At 50.7% G+C, this 27,410-nt stretch overlaps 11 protein-coding genes across 11 annotated transcripts; 5 read left to right on the forward strand and 6 right to left on the reverse strand.

The window, feature by feature from the left end:
• Positions 1-908: 908 nt before the first annotated feature.
• MRS44_011395 (uncharacterized protein) lies at positions 909-1,757 on the reverse strand (the record flags this gene model as incomplete). Its single annotated transcript, XM_046280980.1, has 1 exon — positions 909-1,757. The coding sequence occupies one exon, from the start codon at positions 1,755-1,757 to the stop codon at positions 909-911; it is 849 nt and encodes a 282-aa protein (XP_046134896.1).
• Positions 1,758-4,751: 2,994 nt separating this feature from the next.
• On the forward strand, positions 4,752-5,429 carry MRS44_011396 (uncharacterized protein; the record flags this gene model as incomplete). Its single annotated transcript, XM_046278409.1, has 2 exons — positions 4,752-4,790; positions 4,851-5,429. The coding sequence occupies 2 exons, from the start codon at positions 4,752-4,754 to the stop codon at positions 5,427-5,429; spliced, it is 618 nt and encodes a 205-aa protein (XP_046134895.1).
• A 520-nt stretch (positions 5,430-5,949) lies between these two features.
• On the reverse strand, positions 5,950-9,036 carry MRS44_011397 (uncharacterized protein; the record flags this gene model as incomplete). Its single annotated transcript, XM_065619716.1, has 9 exons — positions 5,950-6,019; positions 6,061-6,147; positions 6,200-6,295; positions 6,347-7,157; positions 7,229-7,441; positions 7,488-7,545; positions 7,743-7,993; positions 8,175-8,245; positions 8,348-9,036. 9 exons carry the CDS (start codon positions 9,034-9,036, stop codon positions 5,950-5,952), a joined length of 2,346 nt encoding a protein of 781 aa, XP_065475788.1.
• A 145-nt stretch (positions 9,037-9,181) lies between these two features.
• On the reverse strand, positions 9,182-9,928 carry MRS44_011398 (uncharacterized protein; the record flags this gene model as incomplete). Its single annotated transcript, XM_065619717.1, has 3 exons — positions 9,182-9,598; positions 9,660-9,761; positions 9,830-9,928. The coding sequence occupies 3 exons, from the start codon at positions 9,926-9,928 to the stop codon at positions 9,182-9,184; spliced, it is 618 nt and encodes a 205-aa protein (XP_065475789.1).
• Positions 9,929-11,267: 1,339 nt separating this feature from the next.
• On the reverse strand, positions 11,268-12,889 carry MRS44_011399 (uncharacterized protein; the record flags this gene model as incomplete). Its single annotated transcript, XM_046283360.2, has 3 exons — positions 11,268-12,190; positions 12,493-12,584; positions 12,669-12,889. 3 exons carry the CDS (start codon positions 12,887-12,889, stop codon positions 11,268-11,270), a joined length of 1,236 nt encoding a protein of 411 aa, XP_046134892.2.
• Positions 12,890-13,651: 762 nt separating this feature from the next.
• Positions 13,652-14,335, forward strand: MRS44_011400 (uncharacterized protein; the record flags this gene model as incomplete). Its single annotated transcript, XM_065619718.1, has 1 exon — positions 13,652-14,335. The coding sequence occupies one exon, from the start codon at positions 13,652-13,654 to the stop codon at positions 14,333-14,335; it is 684 nt and encodes a 227-aa protein (XP_065475790.1).
• Positions 14,336-14,401: 66 nt separating this feature from the next.
• Positions 14,402-15,220, forward strand: MRS44_011401 (uncharacterized protein; the record flags this gene model as incomplete). Its single annotated transcript, XM_046275725.2, has 1 exon — positions 14,402-15,220. The coding sequence occupies one exon, from the start codon at positions 14,402-14,404 to the stop codon at positions 15,218-15,220; it is 819 nt and encodes a 272-aa protein (XP_046134890.2).
• A 990-nt stretch (positions 15,221-16,210) lies between these two features.
• Positions 16,211-16,897, forward strand: MRS44_011402 (uncharacterized protein; the record flags this gene model as incomplete). Its single annotated transcript, XM_046275724.2, has 1 exon — positions 16,211-16,897. The coding sequence occupies one exon, from the start codon at positions 16,211-16,213 to the stop codon at positions 16,895-16,897; it is 687 nt and encodes a 228-aa protein (XP_046134889.2).
• Positions 16,898-18,650: 1,753 nt separating this feature from the next.
• Positions 18,651-19,407, forward strand: MRS44_011403 (uncharacterized protein; the record flags this gene model as incomplete). Its single annotated transcript, XM_046270786.1, has 2 exons — positions 18,651-18,849; positions 18,905-19,407. The coding sequence occupies 2 exons, from the start codon at positions 18,651-18,653 to the stop codon at positions 19,405-19,407; spliced, it is 702 nt and encodes a 233-aa protein (XP_046134888.1).
• Positions 19,408-19,942: 535 nt separating this feature from the next.
• Positions 19,943-21,860, reverse strand: MRS44_011404 (uncharacterized protein; the record flags this gene model as incomplete). The annotated part of the gene is made up of 3 exons (XM_046270785.2): positions 19,943-20,151; positions 20,208-21,412; positions 21,472-21,860. The coding sequence occupies 3 exons, from the start codon at positions 21,858-21,860 to the stop codon at positions 19,943-19,945; spliced, it is 1,803 nt and encodes a 600-aa protein (XP_046134887.2).
• Positions 21,861-25,859: 3,999 nt separating this feature from the next.
• Positions 25,860-26,801, reverse strand: MRS44_011405 (uncharacterized protein; the record flags this gene model as incomplete). Its single annotated transcript, XM_065619719.1, has 1 exon — positions 25,860-26,801. The coding sequence occupies one exon, from the start codon at positions 26,799-26,801 to the stop codon at positions 25,860-25,862; it is 942 nt and encodes a 313-aa protein (XP_065475791.1).
• Between the last annotated feature and the right edge of the window lie 609 nt (positions 26,802-27,410).

Below are 27,410 nucleotides of genomic sequence, written 5' to 3' on the forward strand. Positions count from 1 at the left end.
AGCTGCCAGAATCTGCCATCTTATCTCTGCCTCCAGGTTGTTATCAACGGCTGCCATCCTCACTGTCACGGAGGTGGTGAACAGCCAAGCCTGGATAGCCTAATTGTGGCGCATCAGAACATTGGACATCTCTTGATCCGGATGAGCTGGTTATTGGCCTTGACGTATACTGGCCCTCAGATGCCAAATGTGAACCAGCTTTAAGGCCACTGTGTTAGCATTGGGTATAATGTTATGATGTGTTGATAACGTGTTCTTTGTTATAGTTAAAACCCGGCCCTCGATGGGATGGCTGAGCTAGAAGACCGCGTCGTTCGGGGACTCTTTTGTGGCCTTGAGCTGCCTCAATATCTCTTCTGCGAAACAACCAAAACAGTTCGAGGCCGTGAACAAAATCTTGTAATTCTTTGCAACACCGCCGACAAGCATGTAGGAAAACTGTACCTGCACAACGCGGAATCCTTAGCTCTCTTTCCCAAACTTGGTGAGAAGGAATTGTTGGTTGATGTGGTAGTTGTCTACAAGTCGAGCACATATTCCAAAGCGAAAACAAGGGCGAGGAAAAAATATGATCACCCAGTCACAAAGCAAGATGCATGTGTTGTTCTATGAGTTGCGTGGAAAGAGGGTGTCGTGTACCGTTTGGCGAGTGGTCGGATGCATGCAGAGGAATGGGACTTGTTGGCACAGGAGAGGGTCTCATTGATTCTCGGATGAATATTCACTTCAATTCTTTTCGCATCTCGCTTCTATCTATACAATCGTCCGTCATGCAACTTCAACATTCGTGTGAATCCATCACCTTCAAGAACAGAGAGGAAGAGAGAAAAAGAAAAAGAAAAAGCCGCGCTGCCCCCAACTGCCATCAAATGGTCTATCCCGTGTGTAGCATGAACATTAAGCATAATTCATTGGACCTGTCCAACCGGAATCAAAGGTGCGGAGGCCATCATCTGGCTTGAGTAATGTGGCGATGGTCGAGAAAGAGACTTCAGGGTGTCAAGGTACTGTTTCGTAGCACTGATTTGTTGAGCGATGATGAGTTGCTGAGCAGTGAAGAGTCGCTGAGAAGTAATGACTTGTTGGGCAGAAATGAGTTGCTGAGCAGTAATGAGTAGCTGAGCAGCAAGATTCTGAGGTGTATGAGGAAATGCTTGTGTATTGAGCCACTTCTGCATGTCCAAAAATTGTTTCGCGCCAATCAATTGTTGGCTGTTAAAAAGAGCAAGAGACTGTTCATTGAGGGCGAGTGGTTGCGGAGTAGAGGGAGAGGCCAGACCCCATGGTGACTGGCCGAAATATTGATTCTGCGCCAGCATATTGCTACGGCGAGATCCTTTGGGGTGATACCTTGCCTGAACAAAGGTATTCTTCTTAGGACCCCAGAATATTGGGCGGTTCGGATGGTAGATAACATCGAATCCTGTGCCACCCATTGCACTGACAACAACCCTCGCGGGACCGGGTGACCCTGAAATATACGGGCCATCCTTCACGAGCGGATGCTCGATCCATGGTCCAGCCACGCGTAGTGGGAGGTGTTCGGAGTTGTTGTAGGTGTGAGGGTAGCTGGTCTCCATCTGACAGCTGGCGGGAACTGCCTCAGCCTGTTGCTTGACTACTGAAGCAGGGATGTGACGGACAGGATCTGTCTCGTCGAGTTCGGGAAGTGAGTAGTAGGAGCACTCAGATCGGCAGTCGTCCATATCGTCGTCAGTGACTGACTTGGACGGCATCAGCTTAGCGAGAGAACACATGGTGACGTGATTGTATGTGTGCTGTTAAAGGTGTAGAAAAAATAGGCTGTAAGAAGCTCAAGAGAGGCGGCTGACGCGTGAAGGCGAGAAGACGAATTGAGGGAATGTAGAAGAATGAATTGTAAAACGCTCAAGAGAAGTTGTTGGTGTGTACTGTTCAGGAGACTGGAATATTGAATCAAGACAGTCGGAGAAATAGGCTGCAAAACTCTCAAGAGATGTTGATGTGTGCTGTCCAGAAGAGAGGAAACTGAATAGAGAGAGGTTGAAAAAATAGGCTGTAAAGCGCTCAAGAGAATTTGATGTGTACTCTGCAGAAGACTGGGATGCTGAATCAAGACAGTCTGAAAGAGTGCTGTAAAACGCTCAAATGAGGTTGCTGAAGAGTGCTGTGCAGAAGGCGAGAATACTGAATTGAGGCAGTCGGTAAAACTGGACTGTGAAATGCTCAAGAGAAGTTGCTGATGTGTACTCTGCAGAAGGCGAGACAGTCTGAAAAGATGGGCTGTAGAACACTCAAGAGAGGTGGTTGACGCGTACTCTTCAAGACGAGAATTCTGAGTCGAGGCAGTCTGTAAGAAAGGATCTGAATTAAGATGAAGAATTCGAAATCGAATGTCAATGACAGTGTCAATGTGAATAGAATGCTGAACAAAAGACTGAAGCTTGCGTACACTAAGAAGAAGGTAGCATAAAGCGACAAGGCAGCATGAATGAAGACTCAGAACTGATGATGAAAGGGAGAAGAACAAATCAGACACCTGAGGGGAGACGAGGGCATTAAGTAGACATGGCGAGACTTAGACTTTTCGAAAAATTGAGCAACAATGAACCAGAAGATTCCAACATCTTGTCATCAATCAACAGGAATCACAGGTTGGGCGGCCCCTTGACCTGTTGCTGGAGCTTCAATCATGACAGCCTAAAGTCAATTGGGGACTCAATACTGCAAAGGGGACTTGAGATATCTCCCAATAACTCTATCTTGAAAACTTAATGTTTTACGCAGTTTCTATGGCGAAGGGGAATGACTTGCCTTGCCCGGAATCGTGTCAACTGGCTACTTTCAACCGAGGGAACTTGAGGCCTTGGACCTCGGATGGAACGGAGGGGTTCTCCGGTACGGCGAACGCCTGATTCACCCTTGAATATCGACACGGATTTTGTATCAAGATCCAAGATAATCAAGGAACAGGTCGTTTATTACAAGTCATGGCCCAGTCTTACAGGTGAAACTGGTTCGTGCCTCAGATCATATCCGGCATTCGGAGAAATTCATTGTTTAAGTGTTGATTCAATGTATCACGGGTCCTGAAGAACGCATCAGCCACAAAGTCCAAAAACCTAACTTGAAAATTTCTGCTACAATAGGGTAGTCGTCCACTGTTAGAAGCCGCTCATCTCGTGGAGCCGGTAGGTTGCTGGAGCAACTTGCACAAGAAAGAAGGGCGTACACATAAGCCTTGAGTTTGGTGTAGGCACCAGCTTTCGGTATGACACAGTCTCTTATCATGTCGAGATGACCTCGGCAGATGATCAAAGAATTCTTTTACAGTATTGGGTTTTGATGCTGTTATATATTGATAACTGTATCTTTTGCTGTTGTGGCTGATGGCTTCTTGTCCTCCTTGCAGATAATAATAATGATCAAAGAATGCGAAAGAATTTCTTTCGAGTTAATTCCTCATATCTTGACAGGCTCATGCGTCATCACTTGATGGTGAAGACCAATGGACCACTAAGAGCTATGATAAGACCCGCGGATATCAAGTACCTGATATCGAACTTTCAACTAGACCTATTACTTCTATAGATCACCAGGTGAGATTCAAGGTACTAAAGACCCAATGGTTTGCGCCTTTAGTAGGTCTTACTCAAGTATACAAGGAAAAGCACAAAGCAAGAGTGGAGCCTGATCCCCGAGGCCTCTCGTCTTTCCCGAATCTTAACTCTATTGCGGTTCTTTCTAGAAGCCTCCCTTAGGACAACTCTAGAGTCCTGTCTGGGAGAAAATTAGGTTTCTCTCCTCGCAAATCCTAGTATGCCAATCAACAGGTAGAGTCACAGCTCGAGTCGGTTTCGGCGCGATAGCGGTCGGTTTCCCCTCAAGCCTGTAGATATGTGGCTTATGAAGGCAAACAGACCGGGTTGTATTTCCTTCACCAAAATGTTGGGGTTCTAGTAAGTTCACGTTGGCGATTTCTTTGCCTTGTCCGTTCATGACCCACGTTCTGATGCGATGCAGCATCAAGTCAATACACCCCCCAAAGTACCTCTGGTATAATAGTAGAATCCACTCCGGCATATGTGCCAGGGTAGATAGTGACCCAAATTATGTACCGCAGATCTCGCGAGCTGACCGCCTCAGATAGACGAAGGACCGAATCATCAGGGCTACCATGATTCGTTTGCTGCACTCCAGCTCATCAACTTGAATCTTTCTCAAACACTGCCCCGTGGAGTCGGCACTCCATACATCATGCTTAATGCAATCTGGCATTGTGTTCATATTAAACCCTCGGTCAATAACCGTAAATCCAAGCCCCAGAAACTCCGCTCAGGTGCAGCATCTGACATGGGCTGTTCTCGTTGAAACATGGTCCTGCACGCTGTTTCTGACTCGCCTCAGCTCGCTCCACATTACGAGTAACTTAGACTGTTCCATCACGGGATGTGACCGAGAACAAGGCTCCATACGTAGATCCGAGAATCAGGGGATTCGTGTGCCCCCGTGACGAGCAAGGACTTCACATGATGTCCCACGTGACCCCCACGAGTAAAACTTAATTCACAATCCCCGCAGTATCGTCCGGTTGGCTCGCCTTTATCCACAAATCACCAGTTTGTGTCCACACCACCTTCGGCATTCATCCCCATTCAAGGTTCCACCAGAACATCATCTTCCGCGGATCCGCATCTGTTCAACCGAACCCTTGCCACCCGTTTCTGTCCTTCTATCAAGGTCCTCACTGCATACCCTATTAATATCTCACAATGGCTTCCTGCAACAAGTGCAACAAGAGTGGAGATGAGGTGTCCCTAAAGCACTGTGCCAAGTGCAAGCAGACGCATTACTGCAGTTGAGAATGCCAGAAGGCCGACTGGAAGGCGCAGAAGAAGGTCTGCAGCAAGCAAGCTGGGTCTGCTTCTGCTTCTGGGTCTGGAAATGAGGGCCTGTCTCCGCCCAAGGGACTAGACGAGCCGATTCCCGACCCATTCACTCGCCTAGACAACGGCACCTACCTCCACAATCGTCCAGAGAAGGATGTGTATCGACTGCTTCTTGACACATACCGTCTCCGCGTCGACGACATGTACACTCTTGAGGGAGATGTCGACGATGACAACATCTACGCTGGCCGTGCAGGTAGTCTACATGGCTTCAGGCGATTCATGCGAAAGATAACCAAGTCCAAGAAGGCACTACTCCCTTCGTGGTGGACGCCTGAGAAACAGCAAGAGTGCGAAGACTTTGGCATGGATGAAGACCAGTGGCAGAACTTGATGTCTGGAGTTGAAAAGAAGGACATCATCGAGCACTATCAAGATCACCAATTCCCAGCGCAGTTGCGCATGCTTGGCGAATCCATCTACGGCAGAGCACCCGATGGTTCGGATGGAACAACCATGAGAAAGATGCTGGCAACATTTGAGAGTGGAGGCGCTCCATGATTAAGCATTCGTGGCAATGCCATTCGCCTCCTGATGCTGTTGAATATTTTCTCCAAGAGTGCGCGTTGTTCGTTATGTATATGACCCCCTCTTGGCCAAGTTGAAAGCACCATTTTCTCTTGATATCACCTGTAGATGTCTGAGAGCTACTTCTTACCACCGGCTCGGGTACGCTGGCGCATCTCTTGTGTAAATCAAGACGGCATCATTGCAGCAGTGATCCTAAGCCTGCAAGTTGACTCGATGGTTCTCTCCACTCCAGTTTGCACTAATTATCAGTTAACTAGGGACGGCATCTTTCACGCCAGGAAGCTCGGGCGTATGCCATGGCGTCTTGGACGTACCAACGAGCCTCAACTACTTTAGCGTCAACACCGAACAGATTCTTAGATTAACTAGCCGCAGTGTCGATTCTTTCGCTATTTAATCATATAATCGTTGCCATCTGCTCGCCGAGAGTCAAGGCATGCATCTCCAACTCATTCCCTGGGAACCGGGCTTGAGTTCCGTCATCATTCATCTATTCGAGAAGCCAGCGGTTCAGGTTCACCTTTTCTCGTTCTTCAATACGCTTCCCTTGAGAAGCCGACCTTGGGGTCTTTATCTACCTAGCGAAACAAGGTACGCCTACCTGCTGGTGTCCACCACATAGCGGCCAGCAATGCCGCCCTTTTGCATCAAGTCATACACATCCTGGAGCTCCGACAAGCCGACAACCCTAGAGTGCAACAATTAGCAGGCATTTCTTGTTTCATATTTGACTGACTTACTTGAATGGTGCCTTGATAAAGCCCTGTCGGAAGAACTCGATGGCCTCGGCGGTATCCTGTCGGTTGCCGACATAGCTTCCCTTGATGTTGATCTCACTGTATACCTAGTTAGCAGATATGCAAGAGTCTGATGCTCATGTTTCTTACCGAACGACGGTATCAAAGACGGGGGCCTTGACAAAGGCATTGGCTGGTAGACCAACGCAGACGATAGTGCCCTTGCTCTTGACATACTGGCTCGCCTCCTGGAAGGGCTTCTCACTGGCAGCCAGAAGCAGCACGGCATCGGGGCCAGAGCCACCAGAAGCTGCGCGGATGTCGGCGACAGTGTCCTTGGAAGTCTTGAAGTCGACAAAGGTGTCGGCACCAAGCTCAAGGCAGACCTTGCGCTTCTCCTCGCCGCCGTCGAGGGCCGTGACATGCAGACCCATGGCCTTGGCATACTGAATAGCAAAGACACCAAGACCGCCACCAGCACCGGCAATGGCAACATGCTGACCGGGCCGGGCACCGGAAGACTTGAGGGCCTTGTACACGGTCAGACCGGCACACAGGATAGGTGCGACTGCGGCGAGGTCACAATCCTTGGGGATGCGGGCAACATGGGCCGCCTTGCCGACGGCGTATTGCTGGAATGAGCCGTCAACAGTGTAACCAGACAGGGAAGCAGTCGAACAAAGCGACTCGTTGGACTGCCGGCACTGTTCGCAGCTCATGCACGAGCCATGAAGCCACTTGATACCGACGTGATCGCCAATCTCGATGTCCTTGACGAGCTCACCCCGCGCGACCACGACGCCCGCACCTTCATGTCCGCCAACGAGGGGCATCTTGGACTGGAGAGGCCAGTCGCCATTGACGGCGTGTAGGTCAGTATGACAAACACCGCTGTATTTGATGTTGATGAGTACTTCATCCGAAGCCGGCTTGGGGACGGGAATTTGCTTGTACTGGACAGCTGTTTCGTAGGTAGTCAGCCTCTCTTGGTTCGTTCGTCACGTTGAGCAATGCCTCAGGGAGAGAACATACGGCCGCCCACTTGCTCAAGAACTTGTGCCCATTGCTCCTTGGGAATCTCGGGTCCTGCTGTTGTCGCGTATGCCGCCGTCTTGCTCGCGTTGATGGTGCTGGTGTTGGGGACAACGCGGCTGTGACGGGCGCAAGCCTGGCCGCTTGAGCTGGCACAGCTTCCGCAAAGACATTTCCGGGTAGAGGTGAAGTTTCGGACGTTGACTCGAGTTGCTGCTGACAGCGTCACGATAGCAGAGCTGCGCACAGCAGGTCTCACAGAGGCCCGGAGGACCGCACTCCTCACCAAGCTGCTCGTTGGTCTCATCATGTTTTTCCTGCTACTGTAATTATCAGACGGAATGTGATTTCTTTCCTTTCTGCCCGTGCCGTGCCGGTTGCGGCTCCGCAATGACCGGCGAGCGGGCGTTATATATACTAGTGCTATCTCTGTCCCGTGGCCCATCAGACTACTCCCAGTCAGCGTGGTGCCATGCAACCAGGTGCACCCGGAACTCTATCTCCAATGTCATACGACGTAGATAATCTTTTCTAGCCCCAGGATGGGAAATTGCGTCTCCTCAGCGGAGTATTGTACCATGTCCGTGGAGAAACCCAGTTCGGCGACACGAGGCCATTGGCCGATAGTCGACACGTGTTGTTCCCTCCACTGCGGGGCCGTTCCCTTCAAGGGACCCATTTCGTCATCTGGCCGTTTGCAGTAAGCGGAAGTTGCTCCGGTTAGAGCGCTTGGAATGGAGTCCGAGTTAGCAGCTCTGGTATTGGCTGAGATTGTGTGTGTCTGTCTGTCTACCCTGGGCTTGACTTTAAAGGATTATGGCCTGGGTGATGGCCTGGGTGCAGTAGAACCAACAGCAGAACCAACAGTGGGTGACAATGGTGGGTGGCAATGTATTTCAAGGATATCTAGTGACTAATATTCATTGGAACTGTTCAGCCAACATACCAATCCGAGCCCGAGCGTCAATCTTTGAGGTGGTGTTGGGGGTGGCATTGGGGGTTGAACTTTGCCCGCAACTGCGGCTAAGTCACTATCGGCTCTGGGAACTCGCAACCCTCAATCCAGCGTTTCCTTGATGAATGTCAGTAAAGTCCTGAGTACATTCCAGGCTCACTTACACTGGTCTCATACCCGCCTTGGTCAGATGCATATCGCCAAACTTGACGGTATTCTTGAACTTGCAATCGTTGCCCCGTGTGCAGAACGGGTCCTGCGGACAGTGGTGGCTCATGGGGCAGGCAAAGTCAGGGCACCCAGGCCCGACGAAGCACGGGCAACTGCGTGCCTTGTAGCGATGGATGACCATCTCGTCTGCGGTGAGCTTCGTGTCGTGCTCCCTGGTGCATTGGGGTCCCCACGAGCAGGTGCCGCTGAGATAGTGACCATTGCAAAACGCTTGATTTCTTGCCTCTGCAAGTTTTCGTTTGTAGCTATCTTGAGCTGGAGTGTTACCCGGCATCTTGGCAGGCGGATCAAGGCGGACATTGTCCTGATTGAACTCCATGACCTTGGGTGCTTTGGCCTTGGTCGTACCGACATCAATATTCTGATGGCTTCCGGTGCCACCAGCCGCAGCATAGCTCCCCTTATACTTGGTGGAAATACCTCCATTACCCGATCTGATTGTCGTCGTGGTCGCCGTGACTGTCGTCGTTGCAACCGGCGGCTGAGCACGAGGTGGAGGTGATGGAGAAGAAATCTGCTTGGGTGGAGATTGGGGAATAACCCTGGTCTCGTTCTGAAGCAGGCCGCTGCGGAATACATTGTCAAAAGTTATAATGGGAAGACCGAGCTTCTTGATTCTCATTGCTGCGGGGTGGTCTCGACAAGTACGAGACGGCTCCCTTGGTCGTCGATATACGGCCGTAGATCATGTGCATATCCGGCGTCATGACAGGCAACAAAGAATATTTTCTTGCAGCGAACATCGTCGTGATAATATTTCAGCATTCCTAGATTCCAAAGTTAGTACGGATGTGAAGCTGTGGTGTGACAAGTAGAGACAGAAGCTCACGTCGTATCTTGGAGTCGGCATTCTCCTTGCCAGATCCGACGTCGACGAAATCAAACTCGGCACGAGCATTGGTGAAGTTTGTAACAAATTTCAAAAATTTATCTTCGTAGCTGACAATTCCCGAGAGGCGGAGAGAGTGGGCGAGGTCCTTGACATTGGCAAAGACCCGGGCAAAGATGGTTATATCACCACTCAGGTCTGTATCCTTGACGTATTCGGCAATGTGTTGCCTGATCGCGAGAGCGGCATTCGTGGCACCTTCTTCGGGGTCTTGGAGAAAACCGTCCTGGAACTTTGCGCCGTCGCCGTCGACGAGGACCGCGACGTAGGGGTCTTTTTCTTTTTGCTGCGCCTTCTGTAACACGTTGCTATTAGCAAAGCGCATGTTCTTTCCCGGCGGCGGTAGTTATACGCACCAAATGATTCTTCAAGTCCCTGTTCTGAGCCGTGAGCTGATCATTTTCCTTCTTCAGGCGGCGCTTCTCCTCCTCGGAGGCCTCCACCGTCTGCTGCAGCATCTGTAAAAGACAGTGCGGTTAACGACGTCGATGCGTACAAATCAGTAGATAGTTGCAGGAGAGCCTACTCGTAGCCATGAATGCCTTTCGTTATCCTGCTCATTCCATTTCTGGATCTGGACAGCCAGATCGTCCTTGGAATTGGAACTATCTTGAGCACTCGACATCTTGTTCGTGCGTGCAGCAATGTGGCGTAGATTAGAGCGAGAAGTCGGATTTAATAAAGAGGCCACGGCTACGGCAATACGGATTATGGACGAATGGCGTGGAGTCTGTAGCAAAGTTAAAATAAGCCTGTGTTCTGGACCTTTGGCACTTTAGTCCTTTCTGATAAGTAAGTGCAAGTTGACAAGGTAAAAATGTAAGGAAGGCCGTGTAGCCTGGTATTTGAAGAATCGAACAAAGCCAGCACAGCTGTGAAAGACGCCTGTCTGCCTTGCATATGCACCGCCTCCCAACACTGTTGGGCAGAGCCCAGAAGCTTCTGCCACGAAGCCCAAATGCAAATGTTTGCCTCGGCGAAACTGCCAAGCCAATGTTTGCCTACGAGCAAGGCGTGCAGGCCTAGATAAATGGCCGTGGATGGTGGTACGCCTGAGAGGGGTGGGTCAAAGGGGAAGAAATCACCCAGTCTGCAAGGTGCATTTCAGCCATGATTGTGTGACCCCTCTTTGAATCCTGGTTGTTGGCTCTATGGTGACTTGCCATAGGCAGATACCGTGCATCAGGCTGCCTTTGTGCCACCATTGGGAGAGCCGTGTTGGGTTGCCTCCTGGATGGTTCGCCCAGCTGACGCACCCGTTTCGTTAGGCGCTGAGGCTCAACTGGGTGGTCCTATTTTCAGGTGACCACTATTTCAGGGTTCTTTTATTGACCTGGAACCGCCATCTCTGCTGATATTAGATGCTTCCATTGGTCGCGCCGTTGTGGTTCTCTCTGGCGACCCAACTGATGCCTTGGCACGGCAGAAGTACCAGTGAGCAACAAGAATCGGTTGTGACTCGTCAGACGCACTTGAAATTATTTTGGGGCAAACTCACTGTCAATGAGCGTGTCATGACCAGAATGTCATTGACGTCTTGACTCAACCATAAAACTCAGAAGCCCGCTCCAACCTCCCACGCATTCCGGATGAAAAGAAAAGAAATACTGAAGAGAATACAACATCATGAATTAGATGGATGCGATTCGATACTTAAAGAGGCACCTCACCTCCACGACGGGCGCTCCCGCAGCCCTGCACCCGGGCCAGTATGTACGCCAGCATTCCCCTTTCTAACGGGGCCTCATCAAACGTTTGGCGTGCTCCTTCAATGCAGTCATTCCTAAGGGGATGGCAAACTACTTTCTCAACTAATCATCAGCTATTACAGTTTACAGTCCCGTGGGTCACTGACTCACTGATCCGTCGCCAGCCGGCCTGCCTAGCCCAACAACGAGCCGTGCCCACGTGCCATATCTGCATATCAACGACCCTTACAGTTTATTCATTGGTTCTCGCCACATTCAGAAATGAATTTGACGGCCCCCTGGGCCCTGGCATGGCATCCCGCACAATGCGTCCCCTCCAGCCCCTGGGCCGAGACTTCCCACGAGTAGCTCAAAAGCGTGACAGGGGCGTAGACTCCATTTCAGGAGGGCAGGAGAAGTCATATTAATCTTCTGGAACTTGTTTATGTCAAACTGCTCCATGGCAGAAAACTTGCATCGAGCGCAGACAAGTCTCGAATCAACCAAGCCTCCAGCCATGGAGCTCTGCGCGAGATGGGCTCGATAGATGGTGCATAAATCGTCCGGGTAGTCAACACGGAAGGAAGAGTCGCCGCACGAGATCCCCGGGACCGCTGTGTCTACGGCCGTGTTCCAGGCAGCACCCGACTGCGCGGCCAGGGCAGTGGTCGAACCCTCAGCGAACCTCAAGACTGTAGCCCAGTCACATTTCAGGTCAGAATCGGCTATCTTTGTAGCGGTAGGAAACTTCCGCGGGAAGTGGAGGTTTTCGAGAAGGACCTGTTTGAGCTTCGAGACAACATAATCCCGCGACACGTTGTGGTCGTCGAGTAAAGGCTTGCCGATCAACACCCCCCTGCAATTCACGAGAGCACTCATCAAGCCATCCTCAGTTGTACTCTTGCTCTCATAGTCTGTCAGGAAGCACAGCTTAAACCTTGCTTCAACACGCTCGTTGAACAGGTTCAGAAGCGCCGTTTCGCTGTCCCGGGTGCTACCGATCCAGGTGCGAGTGAAATAGTCGTTGACGTGCATGACACCTTCAAGCACAAAGTGTCTAACGCTGTCAGGGAACATGGCAATAAATGCCTTGCCTAGGACAGAGCCATGAGAAACACCCCAGTAGTTGAGCTTGTGACTTTGGCCATGGGCCTTGACGATAGAAAGCAGATCTCTAACGATAAAGAGTGTCCCGATAACTAGCCATAATCTTTCTCAGTTTTATAACAGAGATCAATTAGGACGACTGGCTCCCCCCACATGAGACTCTAGAGTACTTCTCATGTATCAGTCTCGGCCGATTCTGACTCGTTGCATGAGAATGGGGTTGTTCATCTGGTGCCCCTAAGTCGTATTGGACCAGCAATGGCACTGCTTAGGTCGCCTCAATTTATTGTATGCCGAACCCAATATTATCATAATCGCTACGAATAGCTCTAATGCGATAGCTCGTATGCATGTGGGATTTCTCAACATTGGTTCCTCACAAGTATAGATTGACTTGTTCCAGCTACTTCTTGGACTCCAACTTGCCCAGTTCCACCAAGGTTGTCGAGAATGTCGCCCTTGGATGGCTTCTTAAATGTTTCGAGCCTGAGCAAGTCAAGTTGGATATCCCCGTTGCTCAAGTCGGTGTCGAGGGGCACTGAGAGCCTTGCGCAGTCAAAGCAATCTCACCCGTCACTAGAGTTGTCGTATTGCAGCTTCAACTTGCATGGCTGCCAGAAAAGAGTTGACTTGCTTGGTGGGTTAGATGCCTTTGAACCTCCGTCATCATTTGGTAGAGCCAAGGCTGAGGTCAAGGCTGGAAAATAGTGACGAGGAGGATGCTTTGGGACCTTATAATTGAGCAACTGATCGAACGCAAGTGAGTTCGTGCGCATCGGAGGAATACTCATCTCGTGACATTTTGTCAAGCCTTATATCACACTTGCGGAGAAGACGATCACCAAAGTGGTTGGCGGGATGAACATGGCACTGCCTTGATATTCAGGCCATTGCTTATGGATGACGCCTGCAAGTCAACAGGTAGGAAGCCACACCTGTACGAGATGCAGGGAAGGACGAAATGGTACGGAATTCGCGGAATTCGCCATCCAATTATCTCGAGCTTTGAATAACGCTGTGTTGTCGGATCGGTGTCTTGGTTGTTCAGGCCAATGCTTGGCGAGTCGATCCATCGCTGGGTATGACCAAACCAGGTAATCTGTTTGATGCGGTCGCATGTCCCTGAAAAAGGCTTTCACATGTATCCTAGCTAGCTTCGAATACGAGCGGTGTGAGCCGAGTTACGATGATGCCGACCGCCACGACAACAAAGGCCTTGAGACCGAAAGTGCTATCCAGGGGCATTGCTATGTTTCCTCCTACGACCCAACTTTTCTGGACCTCTTCTTCCTTTGGAACTTCCATCATACTCACAACACATGAGTGAAAGTCTGTGACGAGCATGGGACAGGTGCTAGGGCAAGCTGGGCGGAGGGAGGATGGCAGGGGCTGATGTCAATGTTTCACAATATGCGCTTAGTCAGAGCACATGAAACGAGCAAGCGAAATTGGCCCCGGACACGAGATCAAGGTAATTTCCACCATCCTCGCTTGTGTGTGTGGATATTGTTTCGATCAGTTATCAGCTTCACGACCAAACAAAGCCAACAGAAATGGTTCTAACGCGTCATCAAAGACGGTCGCTCTCTGCTAGGCTTGAGAACCTGGCACCAGAACTGCTGCGCCGCATCTTTGAGTGCTTCTGCCTCCACTGTCATGGTCGACCTGACCTCCCATTTTGGAGCCTACATGAGCCCACGAGCTTGGAAGCAACGACATCTGCGGACTCATCGACATATTGGCAGGGCCGCCAAGCTCTGTCCAGTCTCTGCCTCGTCTCGAGACGGTTCCGCGATGTCGCTCAGCGTGTCCTCTTTCACGAGTTCATCATTCCAGTCGGTCGTCAGCCCCTATCGCTGCATCGGCGGGTAGAGCCCTTTCTTCGGACTCTAGCATCACGGCCAGATCTCGCCCGAGTGGTGTGTACCGTGGCCTTGGATGAATACTTATCGCTTCGATTGGACGTTGAGTACGCTCGAGAGGTAGTTGGAGAAGCCTTGCACGCTTTGGGCACCAACTTTGCTCATTTTTGGGAACGAAGGAAACAGTGCCAAGAGCCAGAACGCCACCCGGCATGCTTTGAGATCTCGCAGAGTTTCATACTTGGACAACTTCAGCCCGGCGACTCAACCAGTGAATACGTACAACGGCTTGTTATGGCTGAGATTCTCGTCCTTCTGGTCGCCTTGCTCCCAAATCTACAACATCTCATTCTTCGCGATCATCTCGTCCCGTAACTAGTCTTCCCTGCGGCAGCCAGTGCACTTGGCATCACCAAAATCCCTCTCAAGACACTTGACGCAATGGCGATGCCTCCTTCGATCTTGGCTGTTGCGCCAGATCTCGAGACGGTTCTTGTAGGCCCTCGAGACTCTTACCCCAAGATGCCAAGAGTCAAAGGGGTCTACTTCTGTGGTCATGGAAGCGACGACAATATTGATGTCAAGAAGGTCATCTCTTCGTGCTCTAGCGCTCTTTCTACCTTTTCGTACCAAACAACCTTTTTCTGGTCATCTGTCGACCAGAGCGTGGCCAAGATGTTGCAGCCGCGAACAGCAGTGAAACTTCTCACTAACGTCTGCTCAAGTCTGCGATCCTTGCATCTTGACATGCGTTTCAGGGTTGCTTTTGACAGAGACTCGCAAGTTGAGCCAATGCCGAGTTTGAAACAGTTCATCGTGTTGGAGCAGCTTTTCCTTACCACCAACTCGGTGTATAATGGATCAAGCTCGACGGTATCCGACGAGGAATTTCTTGTGCATCTTCTTCCCCAAAGCATCAAATCTGTTACATTCGTTGACCCCGAATTTCCTCCTCCACCCGAACGCCTTCGCCGGGGCTTGCTTTACCTGGCTGATGCCAGGAGAGATAATGGCCTGTTTCCAAACCTCACAGAGTTGCGATGCGACTCAAGGCAGGTCTGTGAGGATGGAGCAATCAAGCATTTCTTTTCCCAGGTAGGAGTAGACTTCAAGTATCAAGAATTTCCCACACGAAGCTGGAGCTATTCCAGAGATCCCCTGCCTGCCGAGTCTCCCAGGCTTGCGTTTGAAGCTTATCAGAGAGAGATTGAGCAAAACGGGCATGGGCCTCTTCCTTATATTTTGGACGAGGATTTGTAACGGCACGATGGATCAGATATACGCCGGAAGACGGAAAACTGAGCAAGCTGGGGTTGTGCACAAACTTGATGAGATATCATAGGAGCCATATTTCGTCTCAGAGCCGATGCAATATGGAGGGGGCTCCCGTTTGATCGATATGAAGAAGGCAGTCTCATATGATACGTCATAGCTGTCACTGTTTCTGGGCCAACAGTCGCGCGAAGGAGCAGCATAGCTTGTTGTCCATCATGCTGTGGAAACCAGGAGTGGGCACCAAGCGAGAATAACGCGAAGTCCTGCTAGTATACAACGACCTAGTCAGTCAATCAATATCATTGAGCCCACGAGGGACATTCGGGCGCTGCAAAAAAGGCCAAAAGACATGGCAGCCTCCAAAAAGGAGACCCTGAGCTGGCGGTGAAAGGGAGCCACGAAGTGCAAAAAACATACAACAGCGGGGATTCGCTGGTCGTCACCGACCCAACTACTAATCCGCCCCTCACCGGCTTATCTATGGGAGAGCGGACGGGATCCCGAGTTCTCCGGTGGGTATGGTCGTATGTGCTAAGGAGAGGCTAAGTTTGCGTTCATAAGGGGCGGAGGGGCTTCACGATCTTTATGCGGGAAACCTGGGTCCTCATGGCGGTTGCCCGCCCAGCGCTGTTTGTATCTCCTTCAATCGGCTTAAAAATGAAGGCCCTTTTATTTCTTTTTGGAAACAAGATCAATCGAAGCAATATGACAGTCTACAGTTGAGAAAGGGCGGCAGGTATTCCCCCGCCATCGTTGCGGACGCCCCCATCCAATGGCGTTGAAGCTTGAGCACAACATCAACCAGCTACCGGGTTTGAGCGGCTCAAGCGCCAAAACTAGCAATCGTTTGCTCGTGCCGTAGATTTACCATAAGTTGACATACCACGGCTATTAACAGGTTGGAGTCAACAAACTGAAAGGAACCTCGTCTTACCTTGATAGGTTTCCTGGACCATCAAGTCCCACAACGCATCCATGGAAAGCTCTAGCTTCTTCGGAGGAATATTTTACCGCTGTCGAGAATCCTTCATGTTGATCCTCGCAACATCGCTTGCTTTAACCCCTCATTATCGCACCTACACCTCCTCCAACTTGTCATTACACAACATCAAAGCCACCTTCATTGGACCAGCAATCATGGCGTTCACATTATACGATGCAACCATTGTGGATGCAAAGACCATCCTTGAGACTTTGGATGGCCTTCTCAAGAAAGCAGAGGAACAACCCAACGCGGAAAGTTTCCTAAGAGCGCGGCTCTACGAGGATATGAACCCCCTCACCTTCCAGATCCACGCAGCCACAAGGTTCACAGAGCTCGTCCTTGCCAGGCTCACCGGGAGGGAAGCCGTGCAGTACGAGGACAACCTCGTCTCATACGCCGACATGCACGCACGCATCGCCAAGGTTCTGGCGGCCCTTGAAAAGGCGGACAAGGATACTGTCAACCGATACGGAGAGGAGGTTTTGCCGACAGCTTTGCCATCTGCAGGGACAATGGACATCAGTGGGAAGGCGTTTGCCAAGGGAGCAGCGATCCCCAACATCTACTTTCACCTAAACATGACTTATGCCATCTTGAGAAAGGAGGGGGTGCCTTTGGGAAAGAAGGACTATGCGATGGGGTTTGCCATGGATCATATTCTCAAGCCGAAGCAATGAATGGATCATATCGTTTTGAAGGAGAATAGCCCAGGTAAATGGGTCTCGTGAATGAAAACCCAGCCATGCTTTACCGCCCGTTACTGCGCAGATTACTATTCACGGAAGATTTGACATGAGTAAATACTCGGTGAGGAAGAACTGAGTCCCGCATCATGTGTTGTTTACGATAACATGGTCAAACAAAGACTCCGAAGCGGATACTCAAGAGTGAACGGAGATTATTGTTCGTGATCTCCGTTGAGATGAATGCTTTCAACACCTCACTTTGATCACAAAGGATGGGAGACAAGGAGTCAAAATAAGAACAGCGCGATGAGATGAAATAGACCATTTGACTATAAAAATTATATTTAAGCTACTATTATTGTTAATATTATTTGTCCTGCACATGGACAATGATGGTCTTCCATTCTATTCTCCTCAAAACAAGATGTTATCCAGGTGTAGGGTAGGCATTGGCCTTGGCCTTGGAGCCACCACCTTTAAAATAGAGTCGGTCGGAGTTTTCTTGACCCCCACCGACAAAAACCGGGCCTCTGCCTGCACTTTACTTCCTCCAATCAGCAAACAGATGTGACAGTCAAGACCGGACGATTGTGAGGCGGGAAATCATTCAGGGGTAAGATTGTTTCTGTCAATGTAGGCACAGGCCCGTCAGCTCAAAGTGCCGTGTTCATGGGTCGACCATGGAGACGGGATTGTCAACTCCACTGTGTTTACTCGACCAATGTTGCGGTGTGAAGATGGCTCCTACTGATTCCCTTCCATCTGTAGTTTATTTCTGTTACAGTAGCAAAGAGATCATCAAGCTTAAACTTTGCATCTGACACTAGGGACCACCCGTAGTCGCAGCATCGGAAGTCGGTGCACCGGTCATCTCTTAGCGGGCACATCTCGGTGAGCCTTTACTTCAATAGAGTTCAGCGCCTAGCGGTCTGCCCGACATGCATGTCAGCCTCCCAGGATCCTCCAGAGTCGGCGGTCGGCCGTGAGAACCCAGCTCACTGGTGGAACTCTCAACGGCTCGACGTTTATGCAAGCACAGACGTTGTATTAAGGAGTCAACCGTCTTGACGGATGGATGACGGACCTCCGAAGCTGCCGTTTACAACAACAAACTTCTCCAGGGCAATACGAGGCGGTCCAATCGGTTCTCTCAGCTCTCGGAACCGTGTGGTCGGGCCATCTAAATCCGGCATGATGCCCCCTGGACTGCCACTCTCGACCTACCGTTTTCTGCATCAGACCGGCGTCACGTCGTTGGCTAATTCAAAGGGGGCGAGGGTGGCATGGGGCTCAAACATGGTTAACCTTAACAAGCTTAAGCATTAGCACCAATAGCTTATCCAAGTCGCCGCATGGATGCGTAGGATGGGGCGGACAGGGGGTCCCGCCCTATCATGAAGCTTATTTCACACCCTAGTGGTGGAAATACTGCCCCGGGGATCCTCACAGAGTAAACTAGAAACACGGCCGTGCCACGAGTTCTTCCGCCGTGTCCCCTCGCCGAGACTGGAGATTGCTGCGGAGCAAAGGCCCGCCGGGAGGACCGATAGGCACCGGCCACGATGGCTGAACGAGGAGCCATCGTGCGACGCCGACAGTCCGGAGGCTCGATATAAAGATGTGTGAATGTCGCCTCGATAGCTTTCGATTCAGCACTCAACTCAACGCACTCTCATCAATCCATTCACTTGCCTGCTTCTTCAGCCACTCAACCAACAACCTCATCTCTTCTATAACCGCCAACATGCACGCTCCCAGCATCGTCACTGTCCTCGCCGCCCTCCCCGCGGCCATGGCTTGCCTCGGCTACACCGGTGGTGTCCCCAAGGCTACTGGCAGCAAGTCTCTGAGCGCCCCCAAGACCCTCAAGAAGGGTGAGGTTTTCGATGCCGGCTGGGTCCGGTACGACCGTGGTGTGAAGTGCACTGGTCAGGCTGAGGGTGGTAAGTTTACATGCCTCTGGATAGTTTGAGCAGCAGATTCTAAGTATTTCTCTAGGTTCCAAGGACGCCGTCTTCATCCTCGAGGAGGGTGCCACTCTCCGAAACGTCATCATCGGTGCCAACCAGCGTGAGGGTATTCACTGCCAGGGCTCCTGCAACATCGAGTTCGCCTGGTTCGAGGATGTCTGCGAGGATGCCATCTCCATCCTTGGCAGCGGCACTGCCAACATCATCGGTGGTGGTGCTTACCACGCCTCCGACAAGGTCATTCAGCACAACGGCTGCGGTCACGTCAACATCGTCAACTTCTACGCCAACGACTACGGCAAGGTCTACCGATCTTGCGGTAACTGCAAGGGTAACACCAACTGCAAGCGCTCCGTGCACATGGAGGGCACCACCGCTGTCAAGGGCGGTGAGCTCATTGGCATCAACACCAACTACGGTGACAAGGCCACCTATTCCAACAACTGCTACCCCAAGACCCAGTGCCAGGGTTACAAGGGCTGCGACAAGTCCAAGGGCGAGTGCGAACCCTCCAAGGCTGCCAAGTGCTAAATGGCTCGTTGACGGGCTGTGCGCTTTGAGTTGTTCGTTTTCTTCTTCTATGATACCATTGCCGGCATCCTTGTATCTGTTTTGACACTATAGAGTGGTGGATCGCTACCTGTACATATTATCTTAGCGATGTATATAAAAGTAACCCGCAGGCTTGGTCCTGCATGTGCCCATAAATCCGCCTCATGTTGGGTTTGCAATGTGACCCCCGCTTGATCTCAATGGCCATACCCTCAAAGTGAAATGATGACTCGAATCAGCCTAGTAGTGGCAGTGATGTACTAGGCTAATTCTCAAAACAGGCACCGCAAGGCTCGGACGTGGTGTTGCAAATAACGCAGAGAATGAATGTTGAGCGAATAGAGATTGACTTGTGTGCTTTTTGTTGGCTGTCGGATAACTTGGACAAATAACGACCTCTTGCTTCTCCTATAGAGCTAGCTAATACAGGTTTGATCAGTTGCATCTGAATAATTGCCGATCTAAGGAAGTTCCTTAGGCTCTTCGGCTGACGTTCATCAGCCCTACTGCCCCCTTACAAGTCCTTGCGCATTTGTTTCGCCTTCCTCCTCTCCTTCATCTCCTGGTCATAAGCGTTGGCCTGGTCAAAGTTGCGGATAAAGTCGTAATAGAACCTAGCCATGTCAATATGCTCACTCATCAAAAGTTTATCGTTAATGCCGTGGATGTTGCCGAATGACTTGAGGCTTCCAGGACTCCACCTGTAAATGTTCCTTGATAGATCTATAAGAGCCCGGTGTTAGTCAAAATAGTTCACCTACCAAGACCAGGGTACCTACCAAGGTAGTGGCGAGTATCAGTGTTGCCTGTCATGGCGCCAGGGGCTGGGACGACGTTGGTGCCCCGCTGAGCAAGGGAGTGGCGGATGGTGCCAGTGAATATATCCCAGACATGGCCCTTAGTGGGAGAGACAGGCGTGGGGTAGTACTTTTCCCTTGCCTCCAAGATGAGCTTGCCGCTGTATTCAGGCTTCCAGAACGACCTTGAGTCCTCGCTCTCAGGGGAGATGCCATGAGTTTCAAGATATTGCATATAGTCCCGGTCGCCTTTGAAGGCCTCGACTCGGATGTTGTACTTCCGAGCGACGTCATAGGCCAGGTTTGCGATGCGGTGTTGGATACCACCGACGCTGTCCTGAGGTGCAAAGCGGTGGTTGACTCCCATACTGACAAACTCGGGCAGAGAGTTGATCTTGTTCCCACCACAAAATGAGTCGATGGCTTGAGATGTCTGGATGGCATACTGCTTCTCGGACGAGACCTGGGCCCAGAGTTGAGCTGCACCTCTGAGGTCGCCCCAGCGGATCATTTGAGTAAGGGCAGGGAGGGCTCGAGGTGTGTAGCGAGTGAAGCAAACCAAACCCTCGTGCACGGGACCATTTCTGAGGATCTCGGGTCTGAAAGGATTGTCCTCTAGTGCGACGACAACCTCTGACATGATGCCAACGGCCGTGTTTGGAGGAGGGGTAGAGCTGTGCCCACCGACAACGAGGAGGTTGAACCACACATCTAGGTAGCCCTTTTCATAGACGGCAGGGAGGGCATAAAGGGTATCGCCGATACTCTCCACGCCCGTGCCACCTTCATCAATAATGACAGCTATTCCGTCATCTCCATATCTCTCCTGCAGGTACTTGGAGATCTCACCGGCGCCACGACGACCGGAGCACTCCTCGTCAAAGCCAAAGGCAAAGACGACTGTGCGGGTTGGCTGGTAGTCTTCCTGGGAGAGAAGAGCCTCCATGGCAGACATCAAGGCGGTGATGGCTGACTTGTCTGAGGAACCGCGGCCGTAAAGATATCCGGTGGACTCATTGTAGTAGCCACCGAACGGCGGGTACTCCCACCGATCCAAAGTTTCTTCCTCGACCGGCACCACGTCTTGGTGGGCAGTTAGGAGGATGGGAGCAAGGCTGCTATCGGACCCCTTGACAGTGTAAACGAGCCCGAACTGATTCACAGTTTCCGTGCTAGCATATTTGTACCTTGATTTCATGATGTTAGCCTATACTCCTCATCTCGACCTTCATGTTGAATGACTTACACATTCGGATATGTCTCCTTCATGAGACCAGGAATTTCGAGGAAAGGCTTCCACCTTTCATCTTCTTCAAAGTCCCCGAGGTCATCGTAGCAGACTGAAGGTATACGGACAAGGGGCTGATGACGCTTCACCATGACCTCGATCGCCTCGGGGCCTGAGAACAACTCATCCGAGCTCAGCAATCCGTCCCCCGAAGGGTCCATAGGCCGAGAGAGCTCGCACCCAAGCCAGGAGGCGCCAGGCTTGGTCTCATGTTTTGTCTCCGGCTTCGCCTCGGCTGTGACCTTTTTGGTCTGCCCAAGACGGTGCTGGTTTCTGTTGTTGAGCGCAAGGCCAGATACCTCGCCGGCTGCAAGGAGGGCGGCAATGCTCCAAACAAAGGATCTCATGTTGAGTGTGACGGCAACCTGAGAATGCTTGAAGATACAAAGTAATTAATACATTGAGTAAGGGTGAGGCTCGCGGTGACAAGAGCACTAAAAGAGACCTTCTTATAGTTTCCAGTGTCATAGGGCATCCTAGTTTCTCATTTGCAACCCTGAGTCAACAACCCCTCATGTCTCGCACAATCGACCGTAGGCCGTGGTGTCTCACATGCAGCCCGGGCCGCGTAACTCCGCGTAGTTGTGATCTGCATCTTGTCCGAGGTTTCACCACAGAGACTCGACAGCCGGATAGATGCCGCAGAACTCAGATGGCCTATCTCAAGTTCATCCGTCTACCACGTCCTGCAGGCTCGTTCGTGACGTGGCAGTCGGCCCACAAAAAGTCGGCATAGGCGTTGACCATGTCTCACAACCCCTCTCGCTCGGGGGCGAATCCTGACATGAAGCTGTTCCACTCGATGGTGACGGATGAGCTTCCGTCCACACGATGTGGAGTATATATTCTCTCAATACCCCGTATCAACGAGTGGATACAACCATCTTGACCGGCTATCAAGGCTCGATGGCGATCTTCTCCACCCGGGACTCATGTAGGTTGAGGCGGGAGAGCTCATATCGAATGATTGCTGCTGTTCTGCTGTGATTGGTGGTGGGTTCGACTGAGGCGGAACTGTTCCAGATAGGCAGGTCGATCGATCAATTCGGTTCTTGTCTTGACCTTGGGCGCGGCGTTAAAGACAGACCCATCACTCGGCGATTGGGCATTGCTGAGTCCGCACGAAACGAGATACAGATCCTCGGCCCGGAACGAATCGTAAAGCGCATGGCTGGATGCTTGCATGTTCATCGTCCCGTCCCGTCTTGGCGCCTCCACTGGAACTAGCCTTGACAAGATACTGGCCTCGGTAGGACGGCTGCATTGCTCCTTGAAAGCCTAATCCCTCTAAAACTATCTCACTCCCACCGGCCTACAGAACATCACCTAGGCGGACAAGAAATCTTCTCGGTCACAACATCAGGCACAAGAGCCGTCGGTAGCTCTGGCGACGACAGACGGGATCTTAACCGATGTGCCTAGCGTACAGACATGTAGGCCTGCAGATATGGGGCTGTAAGGGTGCGCCTCAGCCGCCCCAGCTTCTCCATAGCTATGCAGCGTCAATCGAAAGCTCGTGTCATATCTGCAGCTTGTAAGATCCTCACCCTGCGAAATATGACGAATCACTTCAATCTGAACGCTGCCCATGTCTCACTTTAACTCAAGGCTCGCCGTATCCACTCGCTTCTGGCGTCACGATCAGAACCCTGCCGCCAAGCGTTCACCTGCACACTGCTCTTTTCGGCCGCAATGGGGCGACTCTTGGTCAATATCGTAAAAGTTGGTGGAGCAGAGATCCAGGACCCCTCCCCGAGGGGACTAGGCACTGTAATGGAGTCAAAACCCGACATCTCTCGGTGCACCTTTGTTTCCCCGGCCATGTCTCTTGCCGCGTATAGTGTTCCGGAGTACAAGCCCGCAGAAGAGATCGACTTGTCTCCTTTTGAGTATTTCTTGGCATGCCCTTGATGTACCTTTGCGCTTCTCTCTCTGAATGGGTCCTTGGCTGCACCGGGCCGTCAGAGATGGTCTCACCAGACCCAGAAGCTTGCGGTTTACGATGCTGTTGGCATTGGCATACTGTTTGTTGAATCATTCTTTGGAAAGCTTATATGTGGAATAATCTCACGTAGAGTATCTCGTAACATGAGAAACGAAGAAACATCTTGATATGCCGAGTGAAGCTGTTTCAGGGCAGCCATAGAATGTTTCTTCCTCAGGTGGAGGTGGATGTCTCGTCCCATTCTCAGTCGCCGGGCTTTCTAGTTTCATAATTATGGAAGGAAACACACAAGCTGTACCTCCCACACCTGGATAGGTCGACTGGTAATAGAACTTGGAAGTGAGGGCGTAGAGGATACAAGCACCGGTCAGTAACACGTCGAGCACCATCTACCCCCGTCAGGTTCCTCTTTGGTTGATCGTTTCTCGTCTCAGGTCGCTCTTCAGTTGACGCTGCGACATTTGAGGCTATGCCACGCATCCTGGGGGCGCTTCACTGACACTACGGCAACCTTATCTCTATTTACAAGGTCCTTTACTATCATACTATTAGCCAATTTCTCAAGGTCGATCTCCCAAGGTTTTATTGTTGATCCCATTTCTTCCTTCACCCAAACGTGCCACTGAGCCTGGATAATCAGTGACGAGACTGTGCAGAAAGCAAAAGCACCTACCTTATCGATCGAGACTCGGGGTCTAAAAAACAGGCCCGCTGCCTGATTTCCAGTACCACGCAGAGCCTCACTTCCGGGCTATGAAGCATTTAACAGGCTGCAGTGATCTCGCCGAGCTTACGATGACCTCAATGGCTGGTATCTGCACGGGGCTTACTCCGGTTCCGATGAGTGAAGCCAAGTCTGAAATGCAGGGGGCTACCGAATCAGCCCTGTCGGTCGCCGTCTTGATCATCCCCTCCCACCGGATGTGACAAGGATCGGCGATGCATGCCTGACCGAATCAAGAAACAACAGAGACACGTTACTGGAAATCACCGCCACAAACCATTTCTAATGTAACAAGATACATCAGATGAAAATAACTGTCCACACCCGTCTTTTCAACAACTCCAGTCGTCCTCCGAGCTCCCTCAGCGAGAACACCATAGGGCACTAGGCCTGTCATCAAACGCCAAAATGCCGCAAAACGGTGTTGACGAGACCGAAGAAAAGGAATTCCCCGAGAGGGTCAGCTATGAGAAGGATCTCTGCGCCTTAGGCCACTCCTTCCTCGCCGTTCTCAATATGGTGGCGTTCATTCTAGCCTCCTCGCATACTGCCAGAACGAGTCGAAAAGGCCCGCTGAGCTTGCACTCTGCGTGTTGGTATGAATCATATTCCTCGGTATTTTGGATGTACGAACTAACAGAAGCGTAGACGGGCATCTTTGTTCCCTTCATCTTTGCCTCCGTGTGGCTCATCATCAGTATCAAACCGAGCAATAAAAGGGCCGTGACCAAACTGATCTTTGTGGCTGTTATTGTCACTTTCTACTGTCTCTTATCGTGGGTAAATCTTTGATCAAAGCAATACAGTAATAGCTGGCAGGTCATAGTTTCGGCTTTGGTGTGGCTTTTGCAAAGCGGCTCATCAAGAATGAGGAATGGGGGCCCAAGATTAAATTTCGGATTGCGTCGACTGTGATCAATCTGATAAACGTGTATGCTTCTCAGTCCGAAAGCCATACCGCCAATAACTAACTGGCTTGATGAAGCCTGGTTGGATTTGTTATCCTCTGGTTTCACCAGCGTCTGGGTGCTGCCATTCCAAGCTACCCCATCACACCAGGTATGGCAACGTGAACACATTGTATGCAACCAATGGCCCATCTACAACTCAGGGGGGTGAAATAACTGCCAAATGAGCCCTTACAGGGAACGGCCTTGCAGAGTTGAATTGTTTGAGAGTGGATTTGTAATGCCGTCAGAAGGCGTTGGATGTTATCAAGTGATTGTTGTCCAAAGCCAAAGCGAGGCCAATATGACAGCAGCATATGAAAAAGATTGTGGAGTAACAGGCTAAAGAAGCATTGCATATCTATTACTGCATTTGGGACTTGATATAGTCAATATTATGATATAGTCGCGGTGTGTAGCTGCTTGAGTGAACCATATATGATCGAGAGAATGGATGAAAGCAACAACAGATACAGCACGGCGAATGCAACTATAAAATCAAGGTCAAGTTCTAGATTTTGCTTCATGTTCTTTACTAGAGCGTCAATTATCCATCTACTGTTAGCAAATCTCATGCTCAAAGTGCCCGTTACCTGGGTTGTTAAAAACTTGGCTTCCCTCTTTAGTATGTTCTGTGATTTCTCTTCAACCCTGACCTATTAATGCTAGAATTGAAGTCTGCTGCTAATGAACATCTTCCAAATCTAAAGGGCAGCGCTTTGTAGCCTCCTTAGAGGCAGTCACACCCTAGAAGCCCTACTCGCCTGGGTGCCTCGATCCATTGGTGCCACTCTAGCTCTTCATCATCTCCGATCTGGTCCCAGATATGTTCCATAAAGTCAACAGAGTCCTTGAACGTCGTACTCTCGCTGCATTCAGCATCGTTCTCAATGGTCTTCCATTCACTTCGAGTCATCCAGGGGTCCACCTCGACTAACCGTCGGTCTTCCAGGTAGAAAGCCACATCCTGTCCCTCTCTAGTTGTGAGTTTCCCAATATCCACAGCATACTTTCGCCTGATGCGGTAGTCCACAATCCAAACATTGGTCAGAGCGGTCTGGGACAAGATGCCAGCTACCTTGTCAATCATGTCGAGCCCCCATTCCGGATCGTATTCCAACGCGATGTTTTTCACAGTCTCAAAACCATTCATCGCAGATGCGAGGGGGTGACGAGTAGTGAAGTTAAACCAATCAATTGTGTCCAGATTTAGCGGTTGGAGCATGAAGAGGTCTCGGTGTGGGAAGACAGTAAAGAAATTCGTATGCCCGTCGAGGCCTATGAAGTGGCCCGTTAGCGGCATATTGAGTTTCTTCTCGAATGGCATAGACCAGAAAGATCCCCAGTCTTCATCCATAAGAGTTTGCCACTTGAGGCGGCTGAAATGGCGTTTCATGACGAGCCTGGACTCTTTGCAAGCGCTCCATAATCCTCTGTCGAGGAGGGTGACGCTAGCGAAGGAGTTCTTAGACCTTGGAATAGCAAGGCGGTGATCATCAGGGCAGCCATGGGGGAGGAAGACTTCGATATTGTTGCCAATGACGTTATCGTACTTTGGGTCATAGATTTGGAAGATGTGCACCCCGGGAAGGGGAAGTCGAATAACGAGTTTCCATATTTGATCTCGAAGCTCCCAAGGGAGTTTAATAAAGTAATGGAAAGTGTCGTCCATTTCAAAATGCGGAACAGTAAGCGGATCTTGGGTATAATGTTTAGGAATAGGTGATATGACTGGGGTCTTTGTTTACCTATTCGCAGAGGATGGCATCTATTTATATCTGCCTGCCTCGCCCAACAGCTCGAAACCCATGCTTGGTTGTCTGAGCCACCACATACACTGAACTTTGCGAAGGGCGAAGCTTAAGGTAAACTCTCCCGTTGAAATTTCCAACCTGCACTACACAACCCATCCCAGAACCTTGTCCAGAGTTTGCTTCAAGCAGGCGGAAACCTCTGTTTTGTAGTTTACTCTACTCTTAGTATCACAAGAGATTATTGATTCATCTATTATGGCCCGTCCAATGCTTTGAGTACTTATCAGGTCATTGGGTGAAGCCTGTTGCTTAGCGCTTCGAAAGCAACCCTAATTAAAAAGATGTGCTTGACCCAAAGCCCCTATTACAGCCGCTGTGGTTCATATAAGCTTCTCAGTGACTCATTCTCCATAAAGTATGTCAAAAGCCCAAAGACGTCGTGCACTTGGGGGTATAAGGAACCTATATCAGGCTCCCTCCTCTCTTCATCTTCTTTCAATCAACACAGCGCAAAACCAAAGGCAGCT

The sequence above is a fragment of the Fusarium solani genome, assembly GCF_023522795.1.
Source record: "Fusarium solani strain SB1 chromosome Unknown bctg00000007, whole genome shotgun sequence".
In the NCBI taxonomy this organism is placed as follows: domain Eukaryota; kingdom Fungi; phylum Ascomycota; class Sordariomycetes; order Hypocreales; family Nectriaceae; genus Fusarium; species Fusarium solani.